At 37.4% G+C, this 27537-nt stretch overlaps 2 protein-coding genes across 2 annotated transcripts in view; one reads left to right on the top strand and one right to left on the bottom strand.

Moving 5' to 3' along the window:
- LOC137284716 (UPF0764 protein C16orf89 homolog) overlaps positions 1-27537 on the top strand; it is a 441860-nt gene that overhangs the window by 358290 nt on the left and 56033 nt on the right. The gene's annotated exons all lie outside the window — the stretch shown is intronic.
- LOC137284717 (cytoplasmic phosphatidylinositol transfer protein 1-like) overlaps positions 1-27537 on the bottom strand; it is a 41064-nt gene that overhangs the window by 12700 nt on the left and 827 nt on the right. The window contains exons 2-3 of the mRNA XM_067816638.1: positions 8235-8383; positions 5585-5673 (exon numbers count right to left, since the gene is read on the bottom strand). Coding sequence (XP_067672739.1) covers positions 5585-5673; positions 8235-8383 — 238 coding nt within the window. The remainder of the gene's footprint in view (positions 1-5584; positions 5674-8234; positions 8384-27537) is intronic.

The following is a 27537-nucleotide window of genomic DNA, read 5'->3' as shown; positions in this document are numbered from 1 at the left end:
ATTTAAGCACAAAATTAAATAAACAGCATATGCCCATGCCCAATGAATGCTGTGTTCAGCAATGTTCCGGCTATATGATGGCAGTCTCTAAATAACAGAATCTTGGTTCAGCAATCCAGGGATTGAGTCATCTTGAGCATTGATCAACATGGTGACACGTGTTAACCAAGTCAGCAAGCTTGACAAAGGATCCTGTTAGATTGGAACCTCAACTAAGTAATATTTAGATAGGTCCCTTCAACTTGTACTCAACAGAGTTTGTATTACTTTGACTTTCAGTTCCCAGGTGATTAAATGAACTTCTAGCTAAGTGAGTGAATATATTTGTTTGCCAGCATTCTGGCACTGGATATCAGAAATGGGCTTCACACATTGTTCCCATGTCAGGAAATAAACCCATGTCATTGACCTGAAGAGCAAACGCTTTAACCACAAGTCTACCCTACCATCGCTTCTGGTTGTCAAAAAGGCTGTGCGATGTAACAGTTTACCGGAATATACCGGTTCAGACATGAAAATGATATGTATTGTGATACGTTGATAAAAAAAGCTTCATAACACTAGCATATTTTTTGACATTTCCTTGTGTCTTTTGTGCCAAATATTATTCACACTTTTAGTTTGTCATGATGAAAATTTGTTATTTAAGTTTAATAAAGTCTAATAAAGTGTAGTGATTTTGTTGTGTATTAGCTTTATAAATCAAGCATTAACTCAACTATAAGTAGTGTTTTGTTCAAGAATATGTCTTGCAATATATCGCACTACATATCGCAATAGATGCTTTTGCAGTGCAATATATCGCAATGTGAATATTCTTTGCAGTACCCACAACTAGCAGTCAAGTACCTGTGAAGATCTAGGTTAAAATTGGGTTTCAGCAACCCATGCTTTTCAAACACTACAGTATGTTAACTAAAGACATACCAGAGTATGGTGTGAGATAACATGCTATACTGCTGCCCATGAAGATCTGTTTTAGAACGGATCTTCAGTTACCCAAGCTTGTAGTAAGAGGCGACTAATGGGATCATGTGGTCAGGCTTGTCATTGTATCCCAGTTATGTATATCAATGCTCATATTGTTGATCACTGGATTGTCTGGTCCAGACTAGATTATTTACAGATCACTGCCATATAGCTGGCATATTACTAAGTGTGACATTAAATATCAAATAAACCATAAACAAATCTGGCAGTGAAGGTTTCTGGACAAACAATGTCGCCTTAATCTCATTCTGATGAAAAGACCACAGAATGGCTTAGGTTGGTATAAACTTTCAGGATGCATCTGTTGATTATGAGTAGACACAGTTGGATATCAAGGTCTCATTTATCCTGTTTCCATTCCGAGAGAACAGACAGTTAATCTGTTTCCACTGATGGCTGTCATCCATCCATTAGCTATCACACATATACTGGACAAAACAAGTTAGGGATGTTGGTATTTTTATGACTCATATTTTAATCAGCATGTCAGTGAATAAATACATCATTATTCATAATTTCAAAATTTACAAATATCCTTAACTATTTTTGTTCAGTATATATCATCAAAAGATGTTGAAGAAATCCCAGGTATAAAAGTGCATGCATCAGTATGCGTCTGCTACCTTATATCAGGCACATTTCATCAACTTGGCTAAACAATGCAACACATCACGGGAATGTTTTCAACAAACAAGTTGTTAATTACAATAAATCAAGAGAAAGCTTTTTAATTTGAGACTGAAGTGATTATGAAAAATATACCATAGTGAAAAGAAATTTACAAATATTTTATCAGTTTGGTATCAAAGGAGCCAATATTTATCAGTTCAAATGAATTTAAATTGTTTGAAACTTTGCTTTTTTATGTATTTCCAGGCTTATTTATTGCATCCCTGGATTCATACAGAAAAATTCCAGACAATGTACAAATTTCTTCAATTTATTGAAATATTATATTTCTAACTGGTAACTGACAAAATATTTTCATGTTCTTTCTTCAAGAGCAAAAATTATGTGTTGTCACATTTCACTATTACAGCTAAATAGTGGCGGTCTGCAAATCGGTGAGACTGGATCAGACAATCCTGTGATCCAGAGCATGAGCAATCGATCTACACAGCTGGCATATTGTATGTGTCAGCCATGACAGTGAGCCTGACCACCCATTCCTGCTGACCACTTCTAGGACATTAACTAAGTATGGGTTGCTGAAGAACATTTTAACCTGGATCAGCATAGGCGTCCATAACCATAAACATCACTGGTCGGTCCTCATTCATCCTTGATAATCGAGGGAGTTATGTATAGGAGAAAAAACGCCTCCGAAGTTTTGGTAGAGAATGTAAACCTGAGGGGTAGGGAAATCCCGAGGGGCGTAGCCCCGAGGGATTTCCCGACCCCCGAAGGTTTACATTCTCTACCAAAACTGAGGAGAAGTTTTTTCTCTTGCTTATAAACTGTCATTTTAAATATTGCGTTTTAAGGAATTAGGACCTCACTATACCGCGAACATTCGGAATGACAGCAATGTCGCAACTCTAATGCACAAGTTAGAAAACGCACGGGATTTTCACGCAGTGCACGTGTTTTTTGTGAGTGAGTCAGTTATATACCACGTGGTTACTTGAATCCGCTCATTGCTAACCATGGCAAACCAGAGCGAAGACGAAATGTTTTTAACACAGTCGCAGTTTAAGAAAGATGATGACAATGCTGCTGCTGATGATGATGATGATGATGATTTTCTGTTCCGTTTCGCGGCACCTTTGACTGAGGAAGATATTGAAAGGAAATTATCTCGATGTGTTCCAAGAACGACAAGGTACAAAAATGATTGGGCGAAAGGAGTATTCAGGCGATGGCAAGAAGAGCGTCGGACGAGGTCAATGGATGCAAACATCGCGCTGTCGTCGTCCGTCTTGACTGAAGACTTGCTGGATATGACTGCTAAAGATATAAATACAGCCCTAAAGTATTTCCTATTCGAGGCGAGGAAAGTGGACGGGACTTGCTACCCAGCTGTTACTGTGTATGGGCTATTCACGGCAATAGCGTCACACTTGAAAGCTAACAAATCTCCTTACAATCTGATGGAAGGCGAAGAGTTCCAGGACAGCAGACAGGCACTGGACGCATGCATGCGTGAGAGGTCCACAGCTGGTCTTGGAGCAGACGTGAGAAAACCTACAGAGGTGATAACTCGAGACGAGGAGAACACTCTGTGGGAGAAGGGGGCTCTTGGAGAAGGCACGCCGCAAAAACTCCTGGACACAGTCCTCTACTTAACTGGTGAGTTGCATTTTGCATTTGATTTCCCTGTCGAAAAGTCGGATATTAGCAATTTTGGCATTTACAATCAAACCTTCACATCGAAAATAAATGTGATTAACTGGAACAAAATGCCCGACTTCACTTTGAGGCAAACCAAACCAAACAAAGTTTGGATGGATATTTTGAATCCCGTGTTAAGACCAAAATAGATAAACATTATATAATTGTGTACGGAATTTTATTTTCCAGGACTTAACTTCGCCTTGAGAGGTGGAAAGGAACATCGGAGTTTAAGACTACACCAACAACCTCAGATTACAGGCCCACATACAGACCAGAACGGCCGCAGGTACCTGCAGTATGTGGAAGACGTCTCTAAGACAAATGCCGGGGGAGTGAAAGACAGGAAACTGCAGAAGAAAAAGGTGCGAGCGTATGAAAATACCAAGAACCCGGAACGATGTTATGTGCGCCTTTTCATGAAGTACAAGTCACTTTGGTATGTATTAGATGTTTTCTGATACATTTCTGATACATGTTATACATTCTTTAGATATACCACTCATTTAATCACATCATGCGGGTGACTTGACCCATACTGCATGTAAATTGTCTTATAATTTTACTCCCTGATGATGATTGCACGCATTGGTTTAGGGGCATATAAATGACAAATGCAAACATTTCATACTTAATTGATTCTATGTCAACACAATTTAACTTTCCAGCCTACCATCTTCAACTCGAGCAAATGCGTTTTACTTCACCCCGATGAAGAAACCTAAGGATGGAAAATGGTACCTAGAGTCGCCCATGGGCCACAACACAATCCAGACAACGGTGAAGAGAATATGTGCTGAAGCCGGAATTGAAGGAAGGAAAACGAACCACTCGCTCAGATGCATTGCTGCTACCCGTCTCTACGAGGCAAACATAAGCGAGCAACAGATTTGTGAACAAACTGGTATGTAACTCAATGAATATCTGCAAAACACGAATGAAACTTGAAGTGACTGGGCCAAATTGCAATTTGGCGATTTTAAATGCTAGAACTTGTGATGTCAACATGTGTTATGGTTAACATGCCAAGATCCGGGTTCGAATCCCAATGATGGCCCCAAGCAAAGCGATTACAATATCATATAAATTGCTTTTCAAACGGTTATGTACAATTTGAAATGACTTATCAAGATGAATTCTTTTATTGTAGGTCACAAAAGCGAGGCAGTGAGGGTTTACAAGAGAACCAGTGATCAACAACAAGCAATGGCGTCAGATGTTCTCTCATGTTCAGCTCCAAAGAAAACTCAGACGTCTGCGACAGTGTCGGTTCCTACTTCAGAGGGAGATTCCGGTACAACACAAACTGTCGCTCACGGAAGTGTTACAGTGACGTTCAATTTCAATTAAAACACTGTTGTCAGAGTTTTTGTTTTTCCTTTCCTGTGAATGCAGATTTCGGTGGCTGATCGCTCCAAACCGGTACTTTCGGGACGAGGGTTTACTCCTAGTAAAACCTGGGAATAGGTTTTACTTAAATCTAGTTAAACCTATTCCCAGGTTTTACATTGGGAGTAAAACCTCTTACCGGGTATTGGTGCAAGTAGAAAGGATAATGACCATTAAAGGCAGTGATCAGAATTAGGTTTATAAATCTAAATACTGAATGAATATTGGTATAGGCCTGGTGTCTGCGATACTTTAATTTAGCAGTTGGCCATCAGGGCCTGTTACTGCCAGCAGGCTTTAAAATGCACAGTCCCTGAATGAAATCTGCAGGCAAATTGTTAAAGTCAAACCAATAAAAATATAAAAAAAATTAGAGGACTACACTTTAAACAATTTCACTTTGTTACTACAAAATTAATTCGCAAACCCTATGACGCTGAGACACGCTTTTATTTGTTAAAGCATGGTGTTGACGTTCCTGTGAGCAAAGAACTGAAATACCCGGAAGTGAAACTGTAAGTTATTGTAGCATAAGGGATCAGGGTTGATTCCTGAACATTAATAAAGGGAAAAACAAGCGAAAGATTCCAGTTGTGAACAATGACTGATGATTTACCGAAGGCCACAAAGGCTTGCAGATATTTGAAACTGATGGCGCGATGCAATAAACCAGGCTGGCAATTATTTCGAAAGCTGTATAACTATAAGCCCATTTGCAGTCATTTCCTGTTTTGATCCATATTCAGAACTTGGCTGAAAATTGCTATCCTATCTGATTTCAGTGCTGATTAAGATTTATCTTTAATGTCAGAGATACAGTACGAGAGATAATCGAGAATGGGACACAACACGAAACAAACACATAATTACATACCTGTGATGGTAAATGGATAAAAGTTCCATGCCTTTTCTGTTATATAAAAGATTCTTGGAATAATGGATTGTACCCAACCTGGCAGCCGGCTGTCAAAAGCAAAAAAAGCAACAATTACAGGAAAGTTGGTAATGATATTAAGAAAGGTTGCCTAACTAATGCAGTTGGCACTGGTATTATGGAATGTCAGAAAGTTTTCAAAATGTGAGTGAGCGAGTGAGCGAGTGAGCGAGTGAGCGAGTGAGTGAGTGAGTGAGCCGAGGTTTAATGGTGCTTTAAACAGTATTTCAGTTATACCATGTCAGGCCAGCTTTGCAAAGAAAGAGTGAATATATTTTTATGCAATTTTTAGAAATATTCAAGCAATATCATGACCTGGTATATATGGTCTTCACACATTGTACCTATGGATGGATTTGAACCTCTGTGAACAAGTGAGTGCATGAACCACTAGACTACCCCGTTGCCTCTGGTATGGGAGGAATGAAAAAAAAAGGGTCTGAGACATTTACCACTCAGCTGGGAGAACTGGGCATGTAGTGCTTCCAAAATTAGAAACAAGGACTGGGTGAACAGGTGATAGGCATACCTGGTGAGCGAAAATTGCTTTTTTACAGCAATTTTACAGCAATTCATCAAGAAAAGCACGCTGGACACATACTGATATTTGTCATGTATAGATGACAGGACCCATGCCCCGGTGTAGGAGAAAGGTTGTTTTAATACAGAGAAAGTGTTAACATGCCTAATATTTGACATCACGCCTAACCAACAAACATATTTTCCATGTACTGTGCCACATCATACATACATATTTATCATTCGTTTTTATTGCATAGTGTGAGAAATTACCTTTGCAGGTGTTTCTGCCAATCAGCAATTACTCAGAACATATACCTATATTTAATGTATGTATATTGATTTCTTCAACGATTGTATGGTATGTAACAAGTCAGATATAGGTATTGATTCTTTCATTACAATTTGACACTATATGTGGATAGACACAGTTTACACAATAAACATTATACATGTACTTAATACTCACTGCTTACCTGAGTAGGTGTACTAAAAATTCACTAACTATCTAGAACAGTGTACTGGAATTCCCTTGTGTACCTGAACAGAACAGATCTCCCAGCTCACATGGACAGGTGAACTAATTATCACAATCAACATGTACAGGTGTACTCAAGTTTTCCTTCTCATCTGGAAAGGTGAACTTGAAGCTCACTGTGTATCCAGTAAGGTGGAACTTAATTCTCATTGCTTACCTGTACAGGGGTACTCAATTTTCACTTCAATGGAATGGTGAACTTAAAATGGCTTACCTGTACATGTGTACAAATTAATGCTGCTTTCATGTACAGGTGTACTAATTATTACTGCTTACATGTACAGGTGTACTAATTATTACTGCTTACATGTACAGGTGTTCTAATTAATACTGCTTACATGTACAGGTGTACTAATTATTACTGCTTGCATGTACAGGTGTACTAATTATCACTGCTTGCATGTACAGGTGTACTAATTAATACTGCTTGCATGTACAGGTGTACTAATTAATACTGCTTGCATGTACAGGTGTACTAATTATTACTGCTTACATGTACAGGTGTACTAATTATTACTGCTTACATGTACAGGTGTTCTAATTAATACTGCTTACATGTACAGGTGTTCTAATTAATACTGCTTACATGTACAGGTGTACTAATTATTACTGCTTGCATGTACAGGTGCACTAATTATCACTGCTTGCATGTACAGGTGTTCTAATTAATACTGCTTACATGTACAGGTGTACTAATTATTACTGCTTGCATGTACAGGTGTACTAATTATCACTGCTTGCATGTACAGGTGTACTAATTATTACTGCTTGCATGTACAGGTGTACTAATTATTACTGCTTGCATGTACAGGTGTACTAATTATTACTGCTTACATGTACAGGTGTTCTAATTAATACTGCTTACATGTACAGGTGTACTAATTAATACTGCTTACATGTACAGGTGTACTAATTATCACTGCTTGCATGTACAGGTGTACTAATTATTACTGCTTACATGCACAGGTGCATTAATCATTACTGCTTACATGTACAGGCGTATTCAAGTTTTCCTGCTTATCTGGAAAGGTGCGCTTGCATCTCACTGTGTATCCAAACAGCTAGGTGTACTTAGTTCTTGTTGCTTTCCTGAACAGTGGTACTCCGTTCCTAAAGCTTATGAGAAAAGGTATATTCACTCCTTACAAGGACAGGTGTACTGAATGCTCACTGCTTACCTGGACAGGTGTACTCCATTCTCACTGCTTACCTTTTATTTGGGTATGTGTATTCACTTCTTACTGAGCAATGGGGCATTTTATGATCATAGATTGACGATACTTAATTAAAATGTGACATTTCACATGGTCAAATGTCCATATTTCTTAGTGCTCAATGGTGTTTTACCTTTACAGGTGTACTTAATTCTCACACAGCAATTAAACACATTATCTGGACAGGTGTACTAAATTGTCAGTATACAATGTTATATCTTATCTGAACAAGTAAATATGTCAGCTATTTAATCCTGATGTCTACCAACAATTTTCTACATCACCTGGAAGGCACACATATTGACGATTTGTTTCTTACCTGGACAGGTGTATTCGTTTCTCAGTGTACTGACCATGTCCATGTTCCGGATGCTCACATTCCTCGTTCTTGATGACCTCGACCCCCTCTCCCTTCTCGCTCTGCTCATGGCAGTGCTTGGTGATCATATACAGCTGACCAATACGATACTGAAACACATCAACAATAATAATAGTAACTAATGAGTCTGATAGGTTTGATTAAAAACGGATCAGATAAAGATAACTCCTTCCAGAGTCATTTTAGAAGCTGAAGGAAAACCAATTTCTATGGATGGTCAACTTCTTTGTTGCAATGAGAGTGTCATTTTAGTGTAGACACTTACACCATTGTCAAGCACGTGATGATAATTTACTCCATAACGGTTTTAATATCTTCACCATATTCACACTCATAAATATAGATAAAATTGAGATGAGAAATGATATGAAAAAATTTAGTATGCATGTATTATCATGATGAATATGATGACGACGACAATGGTGATGACAATGATTTTGATGGCGGTGATGGTTGACTATGGATAATGTGGTATACAGCACTCTGATGTAGACTAATGACTCATTGACTGATGGACAGCATGAGCAATCTGACTGAGGTATGATGGCATGCAATCAGCCATGTAACAAAGCCTTTCAACTAAATCCATATCACTTGATTCTAATAACAAATGTAATTGACAGTCAACCTATTCTCGGCCATAATTAAATTTTAACATTAAAGTCGTGTAGTCATATTTACTGTAGAATAAACCGATATGAATGGAGATAGTGGATTGCCCTAAGAACATATAGTGGCCTGTCCCATGTTTTCTGAGCTGTTTCTGATCATGATGCAACCAATATTCTGTATTCATACTTTCCTAATACTTGAATCATAATTCATGGTCAATACCTAAAATGAATTTTTGCATGAATCAGTATCCATGAGAATGTCCTGTGAATAGAGAGCAGTTTGTCCTGCAAATAGTTAGTGGTCTAAGAATAGATAGAGGTCTGTCCTATGTCATATGAATACATAATGGCCTGTCCTAAGAATAGATAGAGGTCTGTCCTATGTCATATGAATACATAATGGTCTGTCCTAAGAATAGATAGGTCTGCCCTGTGTCATGTGAATAGATAATGGTCTGTCCTAAGAATAGATAGAAGTCTGTCCTATGTCATATGAATAGAGAATGGTCTGTCCTAAGAGTAGATCAGGTGGTCAGGCACACTGTTCCCAACTGTGCAGATAGATGCTCATGCTGTTGATCATTGAATTGTCTGGTCCGGACTCGATTATTTACAGACCGCCGCCACATAGCTGGAATAATGGTGAGTGCTGCGCAAAACAAAACTCACTCACTCACTAAGAATATATAGTGGTCTGTCTTATGAGTAGATAATGGTCTGCCCTATGTCCTATGAACAGACAGTGGTCTGTTGATACTGTGACCTACTGACTGATATCACCATCTCACTGTGTTTCCTATAGAATTAGTAACAAAGTTCACTGAGGATGGTTTTTGCTGACCAACTTGTCGGTGATACATAAATCACATCAACGGATATCAGTGAGTAATGGATCACTTTGATTACTTTATCTCAACCACCTTACATAACCTTGGCGTCAACCTCCAGCCATCCTAACTTTTCTGGCAACAATGTTGGAAAGGTGTAAAATGTGACATTGATTCAACTCACAGTTTCTTTATACCTTCTATCAGGTAACGATTCATTTTGGGGTATCAAATCCTCAACGACAATGATGTTTGTGTTGTTTGTTTCTTGATGCCCCAGTGGTGACAAATGGTCTGGACAAAGGATTAGGTCTTGTGGATCTTGTGGTTTCAGGATGTTTTCAAGGTGTTATCTTGTATGTTTTATGTGCTCATGAATGTCCCTCATAATAAAGAATTTGACAAAAATACATTCTCACACAATATTTGAATTTGGAATCACATAAAGAACAATTCATATTCAATTTTCACACTGAGGTATAACCTATTTCATTTCTTATTTCCCATGATTACCATGTTTATGATTGATAAATTGAGGTGATTCTGAGAGGAAATTCTGGTGTTTCATTTCACCTTATTTTCAGATACATATTTACATATCAATTTTTCAGGCATTTTGGATGCTTACTAAAACATAGATGTCAATAATATTTTGGCATTATTTTCCAAAAAGTCATCAATCACCTCATCACGGCCAGCAGATCAAGCCAATACTAAAAATACACAAATTACACCAAATAATGTCAATCATACTGTAAAATATTAGTCACATCTGGGTCATGACATGGGCGTTATGTCTCCCACACATTTAACTAATCAATCATCTTGTGTATGTTCAAAGCAATACATAGACACTCTGACAGCCATCACTGGCATTTCAATTTCATCTTGACCCTATTTTCAATGATTTGTGTTCTAAACGATGTCTTATCTGGTGTCACTGCTGTTTTCTGGCAATCCATTCAATTTTCCGTTGTAACATGTTATATTTCCTATCAAAACCTAACAAAAGTATTGGGATCAGAACTGAAATATTTAATCCCCCAAATAATATGTGTTACATTTTACCATTTTCTACATGGTGACATGTGGTCCTGTGCATGAAGCTCAGGTCACAATCAGGTGAAGTTGAGCAACGATGGGCACAGATAGTGCTTGCATGGGTGACCGACAGCTTGACTCCTGAAAGTTTCTAGGGCATCAGTCCTGCCCCACAACGAGGCACATGACACATGTGGTCTCACCTTAGGCAAGAGAGTTTGTTCAAACTTGCCTCTGTTCACCTCAGAAAATGGGTACCCGGTGGGATAAGTCATGTGACTATAACCTTCCTGCCTAACAGGCAGCTTGGGTTATCCGGGGTAATCATATGCCATGCTATGAACATTCACTTCGTGAGTGGAGTTTGAATAGTGAATGGTCAATATGAATGCACATATTATTATTATTCATAACTTTCTGCCATATCAGTTATGCCAATTTACAGTTATCAGAGGGGTACACCAAATATGTGGTCTAGACTACCAGCACAGGCCTGTTACCATACTAACAGTGAACAAATCATCAAAACTGAACTCATATACACCAAAACAGAACCCAAACAACCAAAACTGCAGCAATATCCTCTAAAATCAAACCAAATGCCCTTTAATGGAAAACTCTTTGTTTGAAATGGAAACAAAACTTGCATATCAGCTACAACAGCGCCCGAGAACGGTCGCTGAGTGCACAAAACGGCAGTCATAGCATCCAAAAACGGCAGCCATAGCATCCCGAAACGGCACAGATATCTTAAAAGATGGCGGCAAGGGGAGACGAACAGGCTTTGGTCAACAATGTTTTTTGTTATCATGAGTCTAATCTTGAAAATTTGATATTGGGATGTAGCGCATAAACCCCCTTTTGTATTAAGCTTTAAACCTATGTTGATAATTCTCCGTGTCAGGCTCGCGATTCTGAACAATTTGGTCCCTCGTTCGACCGAATAGGATTTGTTCTGAAAATGTCAACGTCTGAGTGTATTCAGAATAAAAAGAAGTTCAAAATCGGGCAACATTGCGTTCTCATCAGAGAAAGAAACATCAAAATGCTTATGATTTCAACTGTGTATAAACTGGGTATCAACTGTGTATCAGGAAGATTTTATCGTTCTTCAGTTTTATCATTTCCAATTGTTCTTCAAAATATTCCATACATCCAAATATTTTTACACCATTTAACAACCCTTAATTTCTGGTACAAAAATTTGTATGTCTTAGTTCTTGTAAGTCTCAAAATGATGCCTCCTGTGGACTTGAAACAGAGGTCCCTCCCTTACCAGTGGATTGAGTTTGCACTCGTTCACTTTATTGTAGAAGTCAAAATAACACTTAGATATGCAATACACATGTAGTGATCAAGTCACTTTAAATCACCAAGTTGAATGTGACACAATGAATACTTCAGTAACAAAACTGAAGAGAAACAGTAGCACAATACATTGTCGACATCAAAGGACAAAACCTATTCGGACGAATGAGGGACCACATTGTTCAGAATTGCAAAGCTGACACTGGGAAGTTTGAACAGAGACTTAAACAACTTAAAGATTAATACAAAAAGGGTTGATGCCTAATATCCCAATATCAAATTTTCAAGAATTAGACTCATGGTGATGAAAAACATTATTGACCAAAGCCCGGTGTTCGTCTCTCCTGGCCGCCATCTTTTATGATGTCTATGCCATTTCGGGATACTTAATGGTAGCCATTTTTGGATGCCATGACTACCATTTTGTGCGGTCGGCGACCGTTCCCTGGCGTTGTTGTAGCTGATAAGTGAGTTTTTTTCCATTTCAAATGATTAGTTTCCCGTTAAAGAGCAATTGTTTCGGTTTTAGAGGATATTGTTGCAGTTTTGGTGATTTTTGTTGTGTTTTGATGTATATGAGTTCGTATGGTCAGAGCAGGTAGTCGCGCATGCAAGTGTAGCAAAAACATTTCATTGGCTGGTATATTTTCCATTAAGGTGAGTATATGAAGTTGCTGGGTTTTGTAAATACATGTTCATTTTTTCTGCATTTGCCATCGATCCAATCGACAAGTATTGAGAAGGTGAACTGCTGTGTGGCAGGAAAATGTCATTCGTCGATTTCCATCTGATCCAGTCATCTGAGAAAATAAACGCAGTTTGTTTGCATCACAACAATTGTAGCATTCTAACCTGGCACATTGTCATGTGTACAAGTATCACATCTGCCTGTCTTTGTATTACATAATGTAAACAGAGACAGAATTCAAGCGCATGAGCCATTTATGGTGTATTGCCTGATAGGTGTTAAGTTCAAATTGCTTGTTTTCAATGATTGAAGTTGTGCAGTGCATTCTTGACACTTGTCTGTCACAGAGGCGGCGTTACTGATAATCACAATCAACATGTTTTATTCTATAATTCCATAGACATAAATTAAAACATTTCAGTTTTCAAGCTGAGCGTTTATCAACAGTGATATTAGTATATATATATTGTTACACTTTCCTGAAAACTTGATTTGCAATCTGTCAACTCCAAAATGAAGTTGTGAAAAAGATGAGACACAGTACAGAACCAGTGTCTTGTTTTGCTGCAGACTCCAGATGCTTGTAATAAAGAGAAGCATCTTTTGTTTTCCGACTTCGACGACAGCAAAGATCCTAATACATCCTTTGCTGTGTCCTTACGAGCTGCCATCTTGTGAATAAACCATTCAGGCATCTAGTGATTCAAGCTGCACTAACCTAATCACTGTGCATCCTCTACGGGCGCAGCGCAGTATAGCTGTTGAAACTACTGTTCACCTGAGCTGTTAGTGAATCATTTGAACTCTGATTTCTCTGGGTTTTTTTCATTGCACTATTTGTCAACTTTCTACGTTGAATTTGCATTTTTGATAATTTGTTACAGTAAGTACACATCAGAATCTGCAAAGTTGTGTTTTGCGCTACACATGATCTTTAAGGTTCCCCAAATCTAATCCCCCTACAGTCTATCAAAAACACATTCTGACCTCATTCTTTATCCAAACAACAATCAGCGTTTCAGAACGTAAGAAAAGTAACGTGTGACTAGCAATGAGCAATGGCACTGCATTTCACATTAACATCAAAGATGACCTTGACCTTTGACACACATGCCACTGCAGTTTAAGGGGCAGTTCATGCACATTTTGCTAAGAAACATGCAAATACAAGTTTAATGCTCATAAAAATAACTGATTCCCAGACCTAAAAAACCTGAACAATGACCTTGACCTATGAATTATTTTGTCAAAGCTCTTTCAAAACTGAGCCCCTATCCTAAATTACAGTTAAACATAAGCTTTAAGTTTCAATGAGAGTGTGTCCACAAAGTTTATCATGAGCTTTTCCAATCCTGTGACCTTGACATTGACCTTTTTATTTCATGTGCCAGACATTACTTACTTCAGAGAGAAATAGATATACAACTTTCATTATAACCCTTTGTGGCGTTCTGTAAAAACTGTAAAAGGTAATGCACAGTTGACATCTCCAGAAAGAACAGCAGATTAAGTATCACCTGCAAACAAACTACAGCCAACATCTGACACAGTAACAAGACAGCAGACATCTCATGAGACAAAGACATAATTCACGCTTCAGCAGCGATGATCAAAGAGACATCTGCAGCAGTTTGTAAACAACAGGTGTCCCGCTGTTTCATGAGTGTAAATAACTATTGATAATGACTTTTTTGCTGGAAAAATCAGCTGAACATCTCGTACCTGAAATTAACATACTGTAAAATCATTATTATTCGCGGGGGTTTAATTTTCGCGCTTTTCGCGCAAAAACATTATCCATGAAAATAAAACCTCCACAAATAATTATGATAAATTGTGAAAATAAAAACAAACAAAGAGCTTTGAGTTTTAGTTTTGTATTGCTAGTGATCTGACTACAAGTGGGCGGAAGGCCCATGTTTCCCCAACTAATTAGGTAGGTGACAGGACGACAGCTAGGGTCAGTGTTTTCTTTACAGTTTACAGTTTCCTGTGTTATACTCTCGTGATTTCTGAACTTTGATGATGCGCGAAAATTAAACCGTGCGAATTAGTCAATTTTTCTCTTTCCGCGAAAATTAAGCCGCGCGAAAATAAATCATTTTAGAGTATTTTACACAACATACATTTGTTAAATCATCATCGTGTGTAACATTATAAAAATGTGTCCTGAGACTTAGTTTTCATATTTGAAACTGAACCCATAGTAATCTAGGCTTGCTGTGATGGATATGCTTGTTTTAGGTCCATATGACAGACTTACTATGATGCACACATCTACAAACATCTGTGTGGGATGCATTAGAAAGAACCAATGATATACAATGGCAGCTGTCTAAACCGGCACTCATTGTGACTGAAAAAATAGTCCAGTTTAGACAACATGCTAGATTGTAGAGCTGATGATAAATGTACAAGCCACAGGTGCGACTGAGACTTTATGCTGGTGTTGACAACTTGACGAATTGGACAGATGCCGGTTCGGGCAGCTTCCACTGTATGTATATCATGTGCATTCTACAAGCACATTCTAGATTGTACTTGAGTGTTTTTGCATGAGAGCATCATTTGCCAGTTCTGTCACATATGAGCCACTTGTATGACATGCAATTCAGGGCCTAGATTTTCGAAGCTCTCTTAGCGCTAAGATAGTTGTAAGTACCATAATTTAACATTAACTTACGACTATCGGGCTAAGAGAGCTTAAAAAATCTAGGCCCAGATCTGTCAAATACAAGTCACTTCTGTCAGATACAAATCAATTCAGTCAGATTGAGATACTAATCAATTCTGTCAGAAATAAGTCCATTTTGTCTGATACAAGTCAATTTTGTCAGATACAAATCAATTCTGTCACATTGAGATACAAATCAGTTCTGTCAGAAATAAGTCCATTTCATCTGATACAATTCTGTCAGACACAAATCACAATGCCTTTTGTCTACAATAAGATATGTATTAAACACCCAACAGTTCAGGTGAACTAACAACACCGCAAAAACAAATAACCAATATGTCAAGACCTTGAGCACACAACAGTACATATACTTATAATGATAATAATTTCAGATTACCCCATTACACGGCCACTATCTGCACATTGATAACCTGTCAACTCCCTGCTTACACAAAATGATTGATAGGCGTTGTCCCAAAGGCCCTTTTGTTCACTGATCTATTCTGCGAGTGCGTTGGGATTAACTCTGTCCAAGCGATGACAACCAATAGATCAATTATCCCACCTCTCTAACCAGCACACAAAATGTCATCATCACCAAGCTCTGTAACACCTTTAACCAATATGATGAGCTTTGGATTCAAAGTCACAAACTTGTGTATGATTACTGGATCAATATACCTAATTATATAGGCATGCTTAGCTACATGTGTCTCGTGAGCAAAGCATTTTCTTTGGAATGACACACTATGTGATTGTATGTGGTTTTGGTGGGAGTGTGTTGGTGTTGGTGGTGATAATGATGATGATGATGATGATGATGATGATGGTGGGAATTGAACACAGAATTTCAGCACAATGAACACATTAACCTTACTATCCCATCACCCTATGATGGTGGTGATGGTGATGGTGATGGTGAAACTATGGTCAAAACTGTGAACTCTTTTATAGCTCTTTTCAAAGCTCTTTCAAACACGGACACAAAAGTCTAGGATGGGTGACTGCAGGCTTGTGTTGTTTTTTATGACAGATATATTATTTACCGAAGGATTATATTCAGAGCAATCAAGGGATTCAAACCCAAGATAATAACACAGTAATACCACTAATAGGATCCCATTTCACCAAAGGGACAGAACTCTGCACAGCAAAATAAACCATAAATCTATCTGATATGCCGATCATCACTGTCACAGGAGTAAAAGGCTGGCAGTCAACATCCACTTCAATATCACCAAATCACTGGACTTAGCCTACAAACACCTTCAGGCAAAACAGCATCATTATAATACATAATGACGTCAATATATCATCCATAATATTGGCTCTAACACAGCCCTCAGCTACACGTAGCAATTATGGGAGAACACATGTCAACACAGCCATTGAACTGCTTCAGGCGAAGGCAGGCGTGTGACCAGCACATTCACAACACAACCTGCAGGGACATAAAAGAGTGCCGACACAATGACATCACAAACTAAGAGGATGAACCTGGTATTGGATCTTCCCTTGAACTATTAACTCCACTGATACAGAATAATCAGATTTTGGATACTTAGTGTCCATTGACTAGTATCAGCGCTACAGTGATCAATATGTAATACTGTATTCTAACTGTATTAAGTGCCTTGGGTACGCTCTACAGAATAATCTCTACAGCCTGATTGTGCTAAACATATGTGAAAATATGGTTAGCCTTAAGATCGCTTATTGGAACAGGGCCCTGATCGAATAGGTTTGATTATACAAATGTTTTTGAAACTGCTGTAAGTCTCCAAGTGCGAAATCTCATAGATAATGTCTTTCTGATGTAGTAATGGATTGTTATTTTCATATCACAAAGGACCCTGAAGGGATTCTGGGTTTGAATAGGTCCTTGAAACATATAATGGTTGTACCGGACTATCACATGAATAGACCAGAAGTCCAGCTTGATGACCTTGACATTGTGTCTTAGTCCAATAGCATGGCTCACTGACTATAGCAACCATCACTGAAACACCTAGTCCAGATTCAGGACATGTGGTTGTTGGTAACTAATTGAATCTAGATCACTGTTTTTGGAGTGAGATTACTCACAGACAAGCATATTTCTTGAATACAACTGAGCTGGACATCAAAAACATACAAATCTTATAACTATACCATTGTCGACAGGAGCAATGAAGAAATATATCAACATGCCTTCATGATTCTGATTCAGAATTTTAAGGAAGGAATAAACTTTCCAATATTTTACCTCAACAACCTGTTAAAACAGTTTCAGTAACCACAGTAACGGTTGATGAAATATGATTGACAAGAAGCTTGTAGGCCTACATATGCAATATAATAGGAGAAGAAATATGTTCAACTTTGGAAGTTTATTCATTTGTAGGAACCCAGAGACAATCATTCAAAAAGCATGCAGGTATGTATACTGAACAGTAAAAAACCTGCAAGTTAAGAAAAAATGAAAACTCACTAAAGAATGTGTTCATGTTTATGTCTTCTATTTAAAAACTCGTCAAAAAAACAGTGTTGCATTTCTTTTTCAGTACAGTATATATCTATTGATCATTACATGATGATCAAAGTCTTCATAAACACATGTCCATTGTAAAATTTGACTTACTCATAGCCTTGGTTGATACATCCATTGTAACCAAATTTCATCAAGCAATACTAATAATGTCAAGCACAGGAATGTTCTAGAAAATTAATCAAAAGGTTGATGGAAAAGAAATGAATTAGCGTACCCCCGAGGCATCAGAGCTTACCAAAAGATGCCATTATGATTTTAACACAGAAATGACTGGCTCTAAAAATGAGGTATTTAAGATCCTGGCTTTGACCATAAAATTTCAACTGTAGTTTTTCAAGCTTATTAGAATGAAATGTGTAAGAATCAGATTCTTATATCCAGTCAGAGATGAATGGGAAATCTAAGAAATCTCACATTTTCCCCTATGTCATGGATGCTGAATACAGTTGGGCCTGTTTTGGTTACGTTTGAAAATCATCCAGATAGCAAGCTGTCCGGCTATTTGAATTTACCAAGAAACATGTTTGGGAGTTGCACAGTGAAAATATATTTGTTCAGATTTACATATTTATCACACACATAATAATAAACAGGTGATAAACAACAGCAACATGTAGTCATTGCTAACACGACTCTTCAACTCATTTCCTCACTAACAAATTGTACAACGTAGGATATGTGTTGATAAGCAATAGAGTTGTGACGATTAATCGATACGCAAGTTATCGCGATTCAAGAGCTGCACGATACGATACATCGATACGATTGTCATGTATCGATTCAACACGATACTTACATACTTAACAGTCTATGAAAACACCGTCTCGACTTCTATTTAGATTTTCGTGGAAAACATTGCTCTGGACATGCTCCTACTGAGATAATTTTCACAAATTTATTTTGTTTTCTGTGCAAAAAAGCCAGTTGATCCTTGCTGTTCCATTTTTGGGGAAACACCACTTTACTGACACATGCTAAACATTTTTAATAAAATGTCTTTCATGATGACGTGTTTTATTTTTCTTGGGAGAAGAATACCTTCCCTGAAATGATAACATATCAGCACATTATTTCCATGAATTTTATTTTTCTGTATACAAGGACAAGATATCATGATACGTATCTTATGGTATGTATCGGACTACCAGTATCGTGATACGTATCATATCGTGGCATGGGCGTATCGTCACAACTCTAATAAGCAAACAACAAAGACACATATCAAACAACTGCCGAGATAAAGCAGTGCCTTCCTGTCAGTAAGCAAGCCTTCCGGGTAATTGAGTCAACTGACAATGGAAGTCACAGGGAATGGAATGAAAAGTTATTGTCCACGTCCGGAAGCGTGGGGTCAGAGTATGTGGGTGCATTTAGAGAAGAAAAGTTTCATTTCGCTAAAAAAAAGGGGATTTTTGGAAATACACTTTCAATGTAAATGGGGTTCGACTGTTAATGGAATGAGGTAAAATTTAAATAGAACCCGTTCTAATTCAAAGTGAAATATTATATCCTACTGTCTGTCCAACTGATCAATTGTTTTCACAGAAACATTCACTATCCCTGATGGAAAAGCATAATTAACATGCAATACTCTGTAAATTGTAACCAGACTAGGGAAGGATTAATTTGACTCTGTTGTGCCAAAAAAGGTTGAACTCAACGTTGCCACAGTTACCAGACAAAAAAATCTGCAAAGCATCATATGGCTGCAACATATGGCTGCAACAGTAATATAATATTTGTCAACACAAGCGGAGGTTTTCAATTAGGCTCACAAAATGTATCTGGAATAATTCCCTGGGACAGATTCTTCAGCCTAAATGTATTAGCCAGGAATATCATGCTTATACAAGAATGTCCTGATACATTATTCTTCATGTCAATTATACACAACAATAAGTAATGATAAGTGAAGTCTGCACACTCTTGGACAATGTTGTCCAACTGGTCACTAATCGAATAGGCTTGACCTTCCCCATCAAACAGATGGACTTATGTCAAGGCAGGGGTTCAAAAATATGTTGAAAAGCCACTTGCATGAGGGTAAGTGACTTCAAGAAAGTAACTTGTCCTGACTAAATTATTCCATTTGCCCTGATTTTATGAGGCAATGCGTGATGTTAATGTTAACTCGACTATTTATCAAAGAGTGATAATTTCACCCTCTACTAGCTCTACTTATTATTATTGCAAACTTTAATAGCTTCATTATGAGCAGATATGAAATTAAATCCAAGCTTTTGCAGTTTGAAACCATATATGGAAATTATCTAGTAGTCCACAGACAAGTAGTGAGTAAGTGATTTTAGTTTTACGCCGCACTCAGCAATATTCTAGCTATATGGCTGCGGTCTGTAACTAATTGCGTCTGGACCAGACAATCCAGTGATCAACAACATGAGCATCGATCTACGCAACTTGGAACCGATGACATGTGTCAACCAAGTCAGCGAGCCTGACCTCCCGATCCCGTTAGTCGCCTCTTAATAAGAGTCTTATGACACGGAAAAGTAAGTTACCATTATCTGATTGCCTGAAATGAAAACTGGCTTGTCCCGGGCATCGGGCGATGGGATTTTTTAACCCCTGCAAGCTCCTCTGTCAGTCCCAGACTAACGAATCTCTGAATGTTTATAACTCAAATAGGAACAAATAAACCCAGTTATATTGAAAAGGAGCCCAGAGACACCAAAGAATCAGAACCTAAGGAAGAGATGTCACACTGAATGGAAGGCTAGGCAGTAATGAAAATGATGTGGTTCAGGGACTGTGGGATAGGCTACATCAGACCCAGCAAGTTGTGTAAGATGAGTAGAACACTGTCTCCAAACATCTGACACTGCTTGCTTCCAGTGTCACAGTTTGTGACACAATGCTGCATCTGTTAGATATCAGCTTAGTCACCAGACCCTACAAACACACTTTCAGCAGAAACAAATACCACTGTAGCTAAATCACAGATACACAATGCCATCAAGGCTGAAACGATACACTATTACCATACAAAATTCATGCGTGTCTGCAAACCTGAGACTACTAATGTCTGCTGAAGGCAAGTAAAAATCCACTGATGGTCATGACATTATAAACATGTCTTTATATCACAACTGTGTACATTGATGCTCATTCTGTTGATCACTTGACTGTCTGGCCCAGACTTGAATATTTATAGACCGCTGTCATATTACTGGAATATTGCTGAGTACAGCGTAAAATTAAACTCACTCAATTTTGAGCATTATGGCATTTTTTTAGCAGGAATACATTCAGTGTTTGCCATTATGCAGAAAACCTGCGTATTTGACGCACAATCGTCGCAAATACACAGTTCATATAGAAGCTTGCATCATTGTTGATGCAAGGATGCTGGTCCTTTAGTTCAGATAATCTAAACATCTAAATGTAAATATTTGTCAGTTAACTGCTCAGTGCAGATTAACATGATTAAATACCTGTCCTGTCTCAACTTGGTCTTTTTTTTGTCATTTTTAAACAATCACAGTTGATGTCTTGATGAAAGTTCCAAACTAAAGTTCACTCCCCATAACATGTCCATGACACCTGCTCATGATACCAGTGAGTCATGATGACTACTAAATTTTTCCACCTAAAGTAAACACTGAAATACATTATTTCTAAAAGCATGTAAAAAATACTTATAATAGCATTCTCACCTTCATACAAAAACTTGGCATCTAAGAAATCACCCCCTTGAAGATATCACCATTCACAATGTCTCACATTCCAAAATATAACCATTCTATTTGCTGCCTTGAGTACAGGCAATAACGCTTATCGCTACCATCAATGGTTTTTATTAAACCTTGAAAGTATTATCGTGATTAATGCCTGAATATAACAATAGAACACACTATATTTGTGAAATCGTGTGAAGCAATGCCTGAAGGGGTCTTGTTATATCCACACAAGGTAGATTTGTGGTTACAGACTGAACAAGAGAGAGAGAAATTCCAGCTCAGGTGCCCACGAAAATCAAAACTGTAAATAGTAATTGCTGTCAGATATGTTTATTCTATTAATCACTTCCTTGATAACAGTGTTAGAAGTTACACTAGAATATCATTAATTTATTGTTACCCTTCCTCACTGCATCAACTTCTCAAGACATCTCAAAGGACATACTGGTAGAGAGTGAGTGAGTGAGTTTACTTTTACGCCACTCTCAGCATTATTCCAGCTACAGTATGGTTCAAAATTATTGAGAATAGCTAAAGCATTTCATATTATTAAACGAGAACAAATCAGATAAAACTGAATGTATTGTGAAAGTGAACTGACCTTTTCATGTTGTGTAGGTAACAATTTAATATTTTATCAAGTCTCCTTGAGCTTCACGGCACAGTCTAAGACAGGTAGGCATACTTCCTATCAGAGAGGTTAGTGCCTCGTGAGTTATGCTGTCCCAGTATCGGACCACTTCTCTCTTCATGTCTTCAATTTTTGTCAACCACTTTTGATTCACACATTCCTTCATCATCCCCCAAATGTTCTCAATGGGATATAAGTCAGGACTATATGCAGGAAATGGTAATGCAGTCACATTTTTCTCCTGAAACCACTGCTTGGCATGTTTTGTGGTGTGTTTAGGATCATTATCTTGCTGCAAAATCCAGTCATTTCCATAAAACACATGTGCACATGGAAGGAGAAAATTATCTAATATGTTAGTGTAGCGTTGACTTGTCAGGTTTCCGTCAAACACACACAGCGGGGTTGTTCCTAATAAGGATATCCCTCCCCATACATGAAACTTTGGGCTGTATTTAGGTCGTCGATACAACGGTGCTGACGCAGACTTTGTCCATATTTTCACATTATTGGGATATACCCATATTGAGCTTTCATCAGTAAAAATCACATTTTCCCAGTCACAGTTTTCATGTGCCAAACACCACTCAACACGCCTGTCTTTATGTTCTTGTTTCATGAGAGGAGAAGGAATTCCAGTCTTTTTCTCCCATCCAAGATCAATCAAATTTCTTCTAACTGTAGATTTTGATACAACTGTTGATCCCCTTTCTGTCATTTCATACCTGATGTTGGAGATGCTTGCCCTTTGCTTTTTAGACGCTAAAATTCCCAGCCGGACGCGATCTGAGAAGTCCAATTTTCTGGGTCTCCCTGCTCCTTTCTAGTGCCCCAAATCCTTTCCCTCTTTAAAATTCTTCCTAATCCTATACACAGTTGAAAGAGGAGTTCCTGTTCTCTCTGCCAATGTATTTACATCATCAATTCCTTGATTACACAACTCAAAAATCAACCTTCTTTTATCTTTAGCAGACATTGTTGACAGTGCTGAGGAAAATGACGTCTGCTACAAATTCAGGGGAGGTAACTCTAATTGTACTATACTCAGTAGGCCAGGATGAGTTACCTCCCTTATACCATTACTTAGTTTTAAGTATCAGTGAATCAGTTGAGGTGTTAGGATAGCTCAAAGTAAGAAGAAAAATTCTCAATAATTATGAACCAGACTATATATGGCGGCGGTCTGTAAATAATCAAGTCTAAACCATACAATCCAGTGATCTACAACATGAGCATCGATCTGCACAATTGGGAACCGATGACATGTGTCAACCAAGTCAGCGAGTCTGACCACCCGATCCCGTTAGTCGCCTCTTACGACAAGCATAGTCGCCTTTTATGGCAAGCATGGGTTGCTGAAGTCCTATTCTACCCCAGGACCTTCACGGATTACTGTTAGAGACAATTAGAGTACTTTTCTGTTAAAAAATCTGTAACATGCAAAAGGAACAAACTACTTCACATCAAGATAAGGTTATTAATAGCCAACTGTATTTTCTACATTCCATGAACTCTGTGATCAATAAAGCCATGAACGATTTACAGAAATGCATGGTCAAGTTTCCCCTTTGTTCCTGTGAACTTACAGTGATCCTGTAAATAATGCCTTACTTCATTTACTCAACAATTCAAAGAAGTAAAATCAATGGGCCATGAAGAAAACTTACAAAGAAAACATGCCTCTATGTGGTCTAATATTGGGCTCTGACAAAGATGCTATTAACAACACGGAATGTAAAATAAAGACCGTCACAGCAGGAATAACAAAACTTCTGTACACATGTGCTGGGCTTATATGGCTTATGAAAGCATTTCCAACAGATCAACATCAGTCCGAGGAGAAACAAGTGTTGTTATAGTATAGTACAGTTACGACAAACTCTGAGGAACTACTAATTGTAGTTTGTTATAACAATAGTTCGCCTGCTTGCTATATAGCTTTCCTATAAATATAGACCAACTCCTTGATGTTGTGGTTTGAGCACCTGCTCCTAATAGTAGAAGGTCGCAGGTTAGATCCCCGTTTGTAACCTACGAAACGATGTTAAAATAAGGTATTTGTTGGTCCCTGCCTCTCTCTAGGCATTTAAATGGATACGACAAGGACTAGTTAGTATAACATGTCCTATGTGGGTATTCATGCTTAACTGTCTCATGGTTATTTAGCATTGTAAAATACAGGTGAAGTCTGGGATGGTACAAGCAGCCACTCTTACACACGCACGCACATCGTCACATGAGTGAAATAATGAGTACGACAATAATTCCTGGTCTTTTCACCATAACTGTGTCTTCCGAACACAGCTGAAGTGTACTGTAAACCGGAAATATTCTGCACCTTGAAAATACTGTGTCTACGTACCCCCAACCTGTTCTGCAACGTATTATTTTTCCAAGAGCAGAAGGCTTTGTAAAAAACAACATATTATAGTTAACAGCATTACCTCTGACATTATAATTTAACATCATTGTCTTGATATAATAATTAAACAAATTGAAAAAACTGACAAATAAAACCAATTACAGTACTCATAAAAGTTGCTAAACATACATTACAACTTGCTATTTCCATCTTTTTTCGTGTGTTTGTTTAAGGTAATTCAAGTGACAGCTCAAGTGGCTTTCCTTGCCTCGAACTTCATGATCGAACACAATTTTAATGCTAAAATATATGCAAGAAGCATTTTTGTCACAGTTTTGCAATCCCTACTGCCCATGTTTATGTTAAAGTGATGCCAGGAGGAATAATAGATCAAGTAAAGTCAGAACATGTATATCAAAAAATTAAATCAATGATTTTTTAATTGAATACAAAATGTATTGCCAGGAATTATGTGATATTTGTTCACCCGATTTTGACTATGTTGTAACCATGGTAACACATGGACACACCAAATCTTCACAAAAACAATTTTCATCAAGTCATGTGTTGCCTTCAGTACAAATGAAAAAGGATTAAAGAGAGGAAAAAATAATGATTTTAAGTGTGTTTTGCATTGAGTTAATCCCAAAAGAAAGTGTACATAAAAAAGAATGATTCGGTTCCATTCTCTAAACAACACGAGATAATATAATGTGAATATCATAATTACAATACCAAAATGCTACATGCGTAATAACTGCAGATACCTTGTCCATCAATGCCTCATAAACCTATACCTTTACAAAGAACTTGCCACATAAAACATTCTGATACTGAAAAGAAACATGTACCGGTTGCCAAACAAATATGGCCATACTTTAGCAGTATTTACATAATTACTCTGCTATTCATTAAATTAATAAAACAAAATTAATCATGATACCTAATTAGCTATTCACTGATATGACCATCCATTTCACAGCCACTGATATATATGGTTAAGATAAAATGGCGGAAGGAATCATGGCAGTACAAATAGATGTTTTCTAATAACTAACTGTAACAGTTATTGCCATTTCACATGAAAGGACAAGTGTTCCTTTATTTTTTTCAAGGTTTCTTCGCAATCTTTGAATCGCATAGCTTGCGAAAACAACAGAAAAAATATAAAGGAACACTTGTGCTCTTATATGATCCCTCATTTTTTCTCCTTAGTATACATTTATATAATAAGGTAACCTCGATTAATTGATTGTGTGACTGGTTGAATGTCTTTTCACAGTAGACTGATAAGAAATGAAACATGTAATGACTTGTGAACCTGAACTTCCTATTATATAGGTTGTGGAACATCCATCCCACGACTAAGTCAAAATTAGGGTACATAACTTTCTCATATCTAAAAATTTCTCTTATACTACATACCGTGGAGAATTTTCTTTCGCTGGGCTATATTGTTATCAAATAAAAGAAATACTGGAATTCCAAGAGTTACTCAGTGATAACTGATCGGTGGCCAGGACAGCATTTCAAGATAATATCTTGTTGATTATCAATTGGTCATGTGTATTGTTAAAGGTGTTTGAGACCCGCATCAAGCCTGATCAGTCAGCTTAGATAGCACCAGTGACAACTACTTACATAACTGACTGTTAAGATACCTGTCAGTGTAAGATAACAATGATCCACCAATCAATATATCGTCATCGTTCTGTACCTTGACTTGTCGTTCCTCTCCTGTTCACTATCATTGTCATATTACATAACTCTTAACACAGTCACATCTGACCTTCATCTATAATCCTATCTTAGGCCAGACAAATATTATTTCTTGTCTTACAGATTTTTGTCCTCAGAAAACCTAAAGGAAGGAAGGAAAAACATTTTTAAAAAATGATCATTCACAGTAATATTATTTCTAAATATTAAAAGCATTTTACGTCTGGCAAATTATTGAAGTGTATATGGGGCATATCAAAGAACATTTCTGGGAACTTTACATTTTTGCATTTTGGGCCAGTAAAAACATACAGATTTTCTCTTTGATCAGGGAAAATTAATTTTGTTCTTTTTCTTATTCTTGAAAAAATACGACCAAAAATTGGCCTAACCTTAAATTAATTATCTCAGATACAGGAAATGACAGAAGCGAACAAATGACTGCTGTATTTTCTAGACATAGCACCATAATATCACAATAACAAAATTATGCTACATGTGTAGTCAACTGAATTCTGATCAGATCTGTTCTGTGTTGGTATAATAGATAATCCAGGCTGTTCTTGTGGAAATGTTTGTGAAAATTCTTGTCATTATCTGTTTGAGTGGCAATTATATACTGTACAAAGAACTGACACAATGACTAATTTACACAGTGCTATCAATGTTGATATAAACTGTGATGACTAATACATCATAAACAATAAACTTCCTTGAGTCTTCAAGAAATATTCAGTAATGGCTTAAGTTTCATTTTACAGCTGCAAATAAATTTAATCAAATGCTTCTTTTAACAATCAAGCTAAGAAATATAAAAATCTGATCTTTCACATCATCATCATCATCATTATCATCATCCATACAATCAGAAACATGAACACATTTTCACTGTCGTCAACAGCAGTGATATTTCACCTTTTATCAGGTTATAGCCACTAGTGATATGCATACACTAAAGAATTTAATCACCAAGCTCACTTTGCAAAAATGAAATCTTCACAGTTTGTGGACCAAAATACATGTTCAGATATGTTGAAATTTCATATTTGTTTTTGCTGAGAAAATTGCAACCAAGTTTCATGTGGCCCATCAGTAAATCTTCTCACAGAAATGACGAACTGTACATGACCATGAAACTAATATTCCAT

Source organism: Haliotis asinina, chromosome 5 (genome assembly GCF_037392515.1).
Source record: "Haliotis asinina isolate JCU_RB_2024 chromosome 5, JCU_Hal_asi_v2, whole genome shotgun sequence".
Lineage (NCBI taxonomy): Eukaryota > Metazoa > Mollusca > Gastropoda > Lepetellida > Haliotidae > Haliotis > Haliotis asinina.
The sequence above is the reverse complement of the archived record's forward strand: the minus strand, read 5'-3'. Positions and strand labels throughout refer to the sequence as shown.